At 37.1% G+C, this 11,064-nt stretch overlaps 1 protein-coding gene across 1 annotated transcript; it reads right to left on the bottom strand.

The window, feature by feature from the left end:
- Positions 1 to 5,154: 5,154 nt before the first annotated feature.
- On the bottom strand, positions 5,155 to 9,839 carry LOC141437776 (uncharacterized). The gene is made up of 2 exons (XM_074101281.1): positions 9,544 to 9,839; positions 5,155 to 9,070 (listed from the first exon to the last, which is right to left on the bottom strand). The coding sequence occupies exons 1-2, from the start codon at positions 9,638 to 9,640 to the stop codon at positions 8,160 to 8,162; spliced, it is 1,008 nt and encodes a 335-aa protein (XP_073957382.1). The 5' UTR covers positions 9,641 to 9,839; the 3' UTR covers positions 5,155 to 8,159.
- Between the last annotated feature and the right edge of the window lie 1,225 nt (positions 9,840 to 11,064).

Here is an 11,064-nt window from a genome sequence, read left to right as displayed (position 1 = left end):
TGACACATATTTCAGATTTTTTTACTCATAATGTCAACACTGAGATTTTATCTATACCCATAATGTTATTTGGGAGAATTTATTTATTTATAAATAAAGTGTTAAAAATAAAGTAGTGTTAAATACTTGTGATGTATACATATCATTTAATAATATTGTAAATCTGTTAAAAATAATACCTCGTCGAGTTTCTTGCCGGATTCTTCTCAACAGAGGTTTTTTTCCGAACCGGTGGTAATTTTTTTTGAGATTCATAAGTGCTTGTTATAGCCTAAATTGAATAAAGATATTTTGACTTTGACTTTGACTTTATAAACTTATTTCATATAATCATCGCACTTCTAACCTAACCTAACCCACTTTTTTGGCAGGACGTCGGTTCTGTGAGGGTCGCAGTTCTAACCTAACCTAACCCACTTTTTGGCAGGATTTCGGTTCGGTGAGGACGCAGTTTCTAACTTACTAATCCTAATCCACTTTTCTGGAAGTATTTCGGTTCTGTGAGGGTCGCAGTTATAACCTAACCTAACCCACTTTTCTGGCAAGATTTTGGTTCCGTGAGGGTCGCAGTTCTAACCTAACCTAACCCATTTTTTGGCAGCAATTATATTTTGTGAAGGTCACAATTCTATCCTAACAGGCTTTTCTGGCTTTTTACTTTTTTTTAGTTTTCTTATTTTGAATTTACTTACATTTATGTGGGGTGATTAGGAATAAACAAATGTAGTACATATAATACCAAATGTTATTGCCTGAAATCGATATGTTAAATAATGATTGAATGATTTATAGTTTATAATAAATTCTAGAGTAAGTTTCAATGATTATTATCTAAAATAAAAATGTGTTAATGATCATTAGGATGTAAAATTGTATTTCAAGTTTCAATAATCGAATTTGCAATTTTATATGAACATTGGCGCACCCCCTGGAGACTTGGAGAGTATTGAAAATCTGATTATGAAAAATTAATTATATTTTTATTAATAAACATTTTAACTCGAGCTTTTTACTAACTGCACTTTTTGCTAACTGAAACCTAAGGCAAACCTTGGCATATTTGGTGATACTTGGTAAATCTGTGATACTGCGTTGTAATATTACGCTCAGCTCACAATAGGAATGCCAGTAATTAGATCGCTGCCAACCTGATTGCAAGCATCACAATGGCGGCTGCCGAATAAGCCAAGATTTGCCCTACTTTCTTTGTCATCCAAACTGCTTATCCGTCCTAACCAGTTTTAAGTTGATGGCGGCGTCAACTAGCAACTGTCTACCCTGGGAATTGACCTAATGGAAGCCTATGGGTGTACGTACCTATAGTCAAACCAACTGAATCATGTACCAGGGTGAGGGTAAAACCTTTTTGCTACTAATGTCACTTTGATATCCTATACTTTTGTTAAGGAAATCACAAATGAAATTGATTGTTAAAGGACTCCATTACGAACTTTTGGCAACTGAATGAGAAGGAAATATTCTGTAGGTATCGGACTGTTTTTATTTTCACACTTATTATGGCTTATTTTTGTCAGATTCGCATAAGGCTGTTTTTTGTGGACTAATTAATTAGGCTACTGTTTGAAGTAACCTAGCAATTATTATTTGTTTTTTGTTGTGTTTTCAAAATAATTATCTACCTGATGGTCCCAAATTAAGATCAGTGTTCGCAAGACCGACAGTTTGCTGATTTGGGACCATTTCGTAACATATTATGTGCATGCAGGTGGTAGGACCTTGTGCAAGGTCCGCCCGGATTGCTACCCCCTGCTACACCAATCTGCTCGCTAATCCTGCTGTGAAGCAGCAGTGCTTGCACTGTGCACTGTTGTGTTTCGGCGTAGAGAGTAAGACAGCCGGTGAAATTACTGGCACCTGAGGTATTCCATCTTAGGCCTCTAGGTTGGCAACGCATCTGCAATACCCCTGGCGTTGCAGATGTTTATGGGCGGTGGTGATCTCTTACCATCAGGAGACCCACTTGCTCGTTTGCCATCCAGTCGAATAAAAAAAAAATGCTTTATTTTAATCTTGTTTTTATTTTGTTCCACGTTGTCACGAATAAAAGTTTTCTTTATTTGTTTCTTCGTTCTATAAAAAAATATAGCAAAAGCAAAATAGCCACACACAGATACCGATGACGTTGACTGTATTTGAAAAATTATTGATGTGAGGCAAAAACCGGGGAGAGAACGGTCCAGAATGTTTGTATTTTGTATGGAAAAATGGCCGCTAACGTTATCTACATCTTAGCTAAATTAAATTAATAGTGGATCCCGCAGTAGCCCATGGCCCAACCAATCAGACTGGCAAAATTTGGCCAAAAGTAGAGACAATCTAAAAGGCCGGCAACGCACGTGTGACTCTTCTAGTGTTACGGGTGTCCATGGGCGACGGTAATCGATTACCATCAGGCGACCCGTTTGCTCGTTTGCTCCCTATGCCATAAAAAAGAGTGGGAAAACAGGGCAGGTTTTTGCCTAGCAGTGGAACTCAACTCAATAGGTATAGGCTAAATAATATAAAATACGAAATGGTTTCATGAAATACCGATAAACGAAATGCCCGTAGACGTGATCCCAGGCAATAGGTAGCTAGTTTCTATATGAATTCTGCACTTTCCCTGGATTAGATTCCACGTGCAAAAGGAGCTTTACATTAGTTTTTTAGTTTTACATTATGTTCGGTTAAAGAAATTGAATCATGACCCAGGACTATTTGTTATTTATTCTGTGAACCCGGTTGGCACCTTTTAATAATCAATTTCACTATTCATTTCCTTGACAAAAGTATGAGATGACAACATGAGATTAGTAGTACAAAGGTTCCACCCTGGGTCATGACTCAATTTGTTCGACTGTACTACCTTACCTAGGTACCTATAGCTGCAGTATCGAGGAGGTCTATTTGACGTTACAGCCTTGCTTGTGATTGGCTCATTTAGTAATTTATCCAATCACAAAGGTAACGCAAAACATATCTATGTCAAATCAATCAAACGGACCTCACGACACTAGCATTCCTAGAGCCAACTTGCCTGTCAGAGAAACCATCATTGACAGTACTTCTTTCTACTCATGTTGAAAATTCACGACAGTAGCTATTAAAGAGCTAAAATAGGTAGGAAACTAACTGTTAATCACCCACTTCGATACATTTCAAACTATTTTATTACATTATCAATAGCTTGAGTATTCATTACGACCTAATAAGAAATAATTCAATTGAAAGCTGTATTTTAACGGGGTTCCGTCGAATGTTGACAAATAAAAGAAATGGTTGGAAAAGTGGTTGGCATCACGCAAGAAGAATCCTTAACAAGACATCAAGTCTTAGGTATACTCAGCTTATAAAGTTTTAAATAGCAATAGATAGATACCTATTTACAATGAGTATAGCTATTAATCAGAGAAACTTTTCTACAAGAACCCCAAAACAAAGTATTAAGATGCGACATAACTTTATTATCGTAATAAAAAATAAGTAAAAACTTGTTCAGTAACTGCTTAACACCTACGTCTGCCTGCCTAGCCGACGGTATCGTCGGATAACCCGTTTAAATATTTATAGCCAATTTAATTAGCCAACCCAAATTGGATTCTATCAAAATTGGCGTTCAAAGTTTCAATAATAAATATTTATACAGGTAGCAGCTGTACTAAAATCCTCGCTCTGATACCCAAATAATAATTAGCCTGCCCTTAGCACCTCAGCCGGTCGAAAAAAGAGCGCGTCGATACTCGCTCGCAAACCAACATAACCTGTAATTTGGAAATTATTATCTAACACATTGTGCCTTTCTGGTTATCCCGCCGGTCAATTTGCCGTTTTTATGGCTCCCACAGAGCCGGCCTCTAATTATCTCGCTCGGCCACGACGTGTGCCCGCGGCGGCTGCGCCCGCGCCGAACGCTACCCTGCGACGTGCGCGCAAGGTCCACATCTCGCCGCCTTCGTCCTAGATACGCAGCGTAGTTTGACTTAGAAACATGAGAAAATGTTTGAGAAGGTAACGAGTCGGAGCGCAGTCTATTTGTTTTGCAGCCGATCTAATTATTTACATATGATATAATTACCTTACGACATTGTCGTGTTAAAGTTCTTCAATAGGTAAAGATTTACAGAAAAAATAGTGGTTGCGACAAAACTTTTATGTGTGAAAGGTTTTTATTCTAAATTAAGTAAATTTTCAATATGTTAATTTGGTTAAGTATGTATAATAAAAACTAAAATACGTTAAAAGCAAGAAACCAAAAAAATACTAAATGAAAGCTCGTTGGGAGGCTCGGCAGCCTTGACGCTCATATTCTATTAGAAAGGACTACTAATAAAATTAATTTATTTCTCGATTACAACTGTAAAGCGAGTTTCAAAAAGCGCCGCGGCTTCGCGTCATTAAATCATAATAATTAAGACGAGGCGTAAGCGCTTTTGTTCGTGGTGTTTTCGATAAACGAGTGTTCTTTTACGCGCAGAGAAATTACAGCGGCTCGTGTGACTGGCCCGTAACTTCGGTAAAGCGTGCGAGGAGTGTCACGCGATATCGCCGCGTCCCGTCTCCCCCCCCCCCCACGCTGCAGCGACCCCACACTTCGTTGTTCTTGTTTCGGTATTCGCGTAGACAAAAGAGATGTTGTAGTAAATAATAGTCATTCACCTGAGCGATGGAGATACGTTCATCGAAAGCATAATAGAAAAGCGAAGTGCCTTCGCGAGATAAATTGTACCTATCCTTTCGCTCCAGTGAGCAACCAGGCGTACCTACCGACAAATTTGATCAGAGACAATATCACTAATTAATGATCAAACGAACTTACCTGTACGTGAAGTTCGATCATAATTATATGAGCAGCTTCATTCGACGCGATTAGGTTCACATATTGTAGTTGGGCTCCACGCTACAGCCTTGCACGGATTTTAAAGAAAGTAGGGTAATTTTTAAAACCCTACTGACAACACTTTTTTCGCCCCGATCTTCCCCTGTCCTCCGGCGCCGACGTTCATTTTGTTTAAAGAATTTTTCACAATTCTTGGGAAAGGGCTTAAAATTTTCGGGAGGGTTATTATTAATCGCGTCGAATGAAGCTGCTCATATAATTATGATCGAACTTCACATACAGGTAAGTTCGTTTGATCATTAATTATATTTCACAGCTTCATTCTTAGCGATTAGGTTCACATATTGTAGGATGTTCAGAGATAAAACTTAATTGTGAAAAATCAATACAATGTTTATTATTTCTTAATAATGATTTGTGACACTTACAAATTATGTAAGAAATAGTGACTAAATATGGCTTATAATTAATAAATGTTTAATCAATAATTTCGGCGTTATTTGAAAGTAACGCCTGAGCGAAATGATTATCTTTACTAATCACAATTTCCCGATTATAAAATTTACCAAATACTGACGAGTTTTCGCTCCAACCAGCTGTTTTTCGAATCACATCTAAACTGACACCCAGGGTATTTGCTTTAGAAGTGGCTGCATGCCGAGTACTATGCGCTCCGAAAACTGAAGTATCTAAACCGCTGCATTTTAACGTATCTTTAATCCACTGACTTAATCTTTGTGATGATATTTTTGAATAAGGTTTTCTGTAACTAATGAATAGATGATTGTTGTTAGATAAGCGCAAAGTGCTTGTTTTCTTTATATATGAAATTAAACATCTGGCCGGGCAGATACTGGGCTTTGCATTAAAAAACGGCAGTTGTAATACTGGTTGCGTAGCGTTTAACCGTGATGTTTTTATTTGGTCTGGAATCTTAATAATGACTTTAGAATTAGCTATGATTTCAATGTTGTTTAATTTGATAAGTGACAGAGTTTGCACTCTATGTGCAGTTACAAGTGCTAAAAGTGACGCTAGCTTTTTTGTTAAATTTTCCAAGTCCAGTGAATCATTAGGCCATTTATTTGACAAATAATTTAAAACCAAGTCTACATCCCAAGTTAGATCATATTTTGGGACAGTTGGTCTAAGGCGAAATATTCCTTTCATGAATCTGCTTACTCTTTCGTCTTTAAGATATGATGACCCTAATAACAAAGATATTGCTGATTTATGAGAATTAATCGTGCCATATTGTGCACCCTTCTCAAACACATCTGACAAAAAATTTATAACATTTGGAATCGATGGTTTAAAATAATCTATATCATGAATTTTACAATAATTTAGCCAAACTTTTAGTGAACTATCATATTGTTTATAAGTTTTATCGGTAAGGGAGCACAATATGATCTCAATGGACTTTTCATTTAAAGATTTTTCTAATAACGATCTCCGCATAATTTCACGGCAACCAAGATAAGCGTCTTGTTCAGGTTGTGGGACAATCTGAAAGGAGATTTTAGTAAGTTAATATTAGGGCCAAATTGGATAGAATCAGATATCGCAATTTTTCTTAAAATCGGAAACCAAGGTTGAGTCGGCCATAGTGGGACGACTATTATTCCTATAGCTTTATCAGCGATTATCTTTTGAAGGGTTTTTAGTATAAGTGCGAAAGGGGGAAAAGCGTAAAAGAATAGATTTGTCCAAGAGATAGTAAAGGCGTCGACCGCCCAAGCGTCAGGATCATTCATCCATGAGACGTACTGGAGGCATTTGGCATTGCATCTGCTGGCAAATAAATCTATGACAGGGTCACCGAAGGTTTTTACTATTTTTTGAAATGCCTCGTCACATAACTCCCACTCCGTGTCGTTGAATTTTTTCCGAGACAGATAATCAGCTTCACGGTTGTCTCGTGTATTTATGTAAGACGCAAATACTATTATTTTACGCTCCTCACACCATTGCCAAATTTCATGAGATATTTTATTCAAATGGGGGTATTGAATACTACCCATACGATTTATGCATGCTATGGCAGTGACATTGTCGATTCTTAGTAAAAGTTCGCAGTTAGACATATCTCTAGCAAAGGTTTTTAGACCTAAATGAGCCGCTATTAATTCTAACATATTTATGTGCATTGTTTTTTCATCTTCCTTCCAAAAACCATAAACGTTTTTCCCATTACAATAAGCACCAAATCCACTTGACGACGCATCAGAAAATATTTCCAATTTGAATTTATTAAATCTAAACGGGTTACAACTGTGGTCGATATTTTTGATCCACCAATTAATATCGTTATTAATTATGTCGGGTAGTTTGATCGTCTGGTCATAATTAGGGTTGCTAAGAAGGTAAAGGTATTTTTGTCGTTCGAATTGTTTGGTGTAAAGCCATCCATACTGGATGGCAGGACAGGTAGATGTAAGAAGGCCAATAAAGGCAGCAAAATCGCGTAACTTACATTGTTTGATTGACTTGAATTTCATTAACATTTTTTTTATTTTAGTTCTTTTTGTATCCGGTAAATTTAATGTCATACTATTTGAATCGAAAATAAAGCCAAGGAATTTACATTTTTGACTTGGTGTCAAACAACTTTTGTCTTGATTTATTATGAACCCGAGTTCTTTAAGTACAGTTATAGTAAATGTTACGTTTTGTTGACATTCTAAGTATGTTCTACCAATACACAAAAGGTCATCCAGGTAGATAACTGATATAAAACCATTTGATCTCAAGTACTCCATTACCGGCTTTAACAATTTAGTAAAAACATAAGGCGCGGTACATAAGCCAAACGGAAGACAATTAAATTCGTACAGAATGTTGTTATATTTAAACCTCAGGAACTTTTTATAATTTTTGTTTATAGGTATTAAAAAATACGCATCTTTCATGTCTATTGACGCCATATAGCAGTTCTTCGTCATAATCTTTGAAGCGGTTCTGTAATCTTCCATCTTAAAATGGTTAGTCTTAATAAATTTGTTTAAACATTTTAAGTTTAGAATAAAACGTTGGGTTCCATTTGGCTTAGGTACCAAAAACACGCTTGAAATAAATTCATCTTTAGCATGGGAACATTTTGAGATTGCCTGGATTTTTAACAATGAATTGATTGCATTAGAATAATCAATATGTTCAGATTTTGATTTAGGATGTACACTGGGTGTATCACATTGAAATGGGGTAGATATGAATGGAATTTTGTATCCGTGTAACCACGATATGATGGCCGGATCGTTTGTAACTTCCTGCCATTTTTGCAGAAAATATTTAAGACGACCCGCGTACGATACCTCTAAGTCTATCGCCTCCTGGCACCCTTCGCCGCCGTCGGTCGCTCCGATGTCTCCCGCCGTTGAGAGCCGAGGTTTGTCCCTGCGCGTTGCGGCTGGCGAGGTTTGCCTGTGGGTAGATTCGCTCTGGGGGTGATCTTCCGAGGCATCGTTTTCCAGTTTAAACGATTGCTAGTTGAATTATGATTATATTTTAAGAAATTGTTCTTGTTAAATATGTTTGATTTGTCATTTCTAACTTGTTTTAAATCGGCTGCAGATTTTTTTATTGTTTTCGCAGATTTTAATTTTTCTGATACGTTTTCACCGAATAACAGTTTGTCCCGTTTTGTCTCGCTAAGAGTGTCTTTCAATTCGGGATTTATAGCAGATATGATAAATCCACGGCGTGTTCTAGTATCGTTGAAATGACTATCGCAGAGAAGTCTGCAGGCATCACTAATCGGTTTTAGAATTTTTGTATGATTTTCCTTGGCAATGATAAGCTCGATTGATTGATTGAGAGCCGCTATGGCAATGGATTCTTGCTTTTGTTTTGCTTGTAATGAAGCATCTCTTTTTACCATATTTTCCGCCAATGCGACTTTTACCTCAGGATTGAGGGTAGGCGCGACTAACAGGCTACAATTTTCTGGAATTAGATAGGAGTCCAATATTTTTTCTTTGACGTCCTTGAGTAACCCTTTTTCAAGGATGTCTTGCCACCTGGAGGCTAAGTCTTTGTGTGTTGGTTTTCCAAACTGTATGTCGGACTTTGGCGCATCACCGAGTAAAGCAAGAATCTCAGTGTCAAGTTCTGGCTGAATATCATCTTGACTACAAGTTTCAGCTGCAAGGGAGGTCGAAGGCATCTGGACTGGAGCTGGCGACGCAGGTCGCGAGGCGTCCGCGTCTCGCGGGTTCAATGCTGTATCGGATCCTAAAACAACCCGAATTTGTATTTTTGTGAAAGAGATAGCCCAGCTGGCGTCTCGCATCACACATACAAAGATCGCAGATTTTTGCGATTTTCACAAATAAATATGACAGAGATAGCCCAGTTGGCGTCTCGCATCAAAATTAAGAACTATATTCTTTTGCTGCCGTAGATAGGTTATTTATCATACAATAATTAAATTTTCACAATATCGGAAAGTAGATTACATGACAGAGATAGCCCAGGTGGCGTCTCGCATCATAGTTAAATAACTAGACTTTGTACAAATTAATCATGGCCCATATTGTACACAGTGGGAAAAAAAAATATTTTTTGAGGGTAGATTTCAGATCACGTTGTAAAGTAGGTCAAAATATTCGATACACGTAATCATTTAACGGTAAATTTGTTATCTCATATCGATTTCAATAATGGAATAAAGATTATGGAATTATAATAGGTAAAACCTTACTAACCTTCATTTTCGCTATCCGAGTAAATAATTAAGCGATTATAACTTCTCGGCTTCTTTTTAGTTACTTCGCTACTGCAATCGCTTTTCCTTTTCGGCATGACTGCTACGCGTTTCTTTAGGACGTTGAGATGGTAAAATAACTAATTATTATTGGATGGTGGAACGTGCGAAGGCTATGAGCACGGAACACAGAATGAACGTCGGCGCCGGAGGACAGGGGAAGATCGGGACGAAAAAAGTGTTGTCAGTAGGGTTTTAAAAATTACCCTACTTTCTTTAAAATCCGTGCAAGGCTGTAGCGTGGAGCCCAACTACAATATGTGAACCTAATCGCTAAGAATGAAGCTGTGAAATATAAACTATCATTCGCTACATTGAAGCACTGCTGTAATTAACTCGTTATTACAGCGTTATGTGTGTAATCGAACCAGGCGTTGTAAAACATTTTTTCCAACGGCACGCGGTCACGATTTGTTGCGCTCGTGTAGTAGATATTCAATTGTTTTGACGAGACTAATTAATTTATTTTTGCGGTTAAAACATTCTGATTTAAACAAAGGCCTCTTTATGGCATGTAATCACGCATTTGTATCTGTTAAAGTGATTGCATCTTCTTAAGACATATCACTTTGAAATGTTGATCCTTTTATCTCTTTCACTTATACAGTCGCTATAAAGAGTTAACATAAATACTAATAATATATGTGTAAGTAATAATAAAAAAATAAATTAATAGGGCAAAAAGCACAAATGAAGATACCTACATAGAAAGCTAAATATTTACCCGAAATGCACCATTTTACCCGAAACGTTTGTATTCAACCAAGCTACCGGCGAGGGTAGCTAAGTAAATGACGTTAATGAGTTTTATAAACAAGCTATACGAGTACGCTTTTTTTTAAGGTTCCGTAGTCAACGAAAGAACCCTTATAGTTTCGCCATGTCTGCCGTCTCTGTCTGTCCGCGGCTAAGCTCAGAGACTGTTAGTACTAGAAAGCTGTAATTTGGCATGAATATATGGTATCCAATCATTTGGCAACAAACGTTTCAACAAAATATTCATTTAACAAACAACGTTTCGCAAACTATTGCTTCACAAATTAACCGTCTTATAACTAACACCACATTTCACAAACTCTTTCTTTGACAAAGCATCATATAGCAAATCATTATTTCAATTCAATTAAATTCTTGAAAGTAGATATAGCTCCATCGATACTATCGATTACTCCGCCAAAGTTGGAAAAGACAAAATCATTATTTAGCAAACTATTCATTTGTAATTTTCGTCATTTGGCAAAACCACGTTTGTCAAATCAACGTTTGGCAATAAAACGTTTAATAAAATGCTTCGTCTGGTAAACACTTTATATTACGTTAGAACTGAGACCCTAAGAAAAACTAACTTCTACCAGTAAAGTTGGTTAGGTTAGGTTAGAACTGCAACCCTAAGACAAAACGAATTGCTGCCAGTACAGTAGGTTAGGTTAGGTTAGAACTGCGACCTTAAGGAATGCGAAAC

Source organism: Choristoneura fumiferana, chromosome 18 (genome assembly GCF_025370935.1).
Source record: "Choristoneura fumiferana chromosome 18, NRCan_CFum_1, whole genome shotgun sequence".
NCBI lineage: Eukaryota > Metazoa > Arthropoda > Insecta > Lepidoptera > Tortricidae > Choristoneura > Choristoneura fumiferana.
The sequence above is the reverse complement of the archived record's forward strand: the minus strand, read 5'-3'. Positions and strand labels throughout refer to the sequence as shown.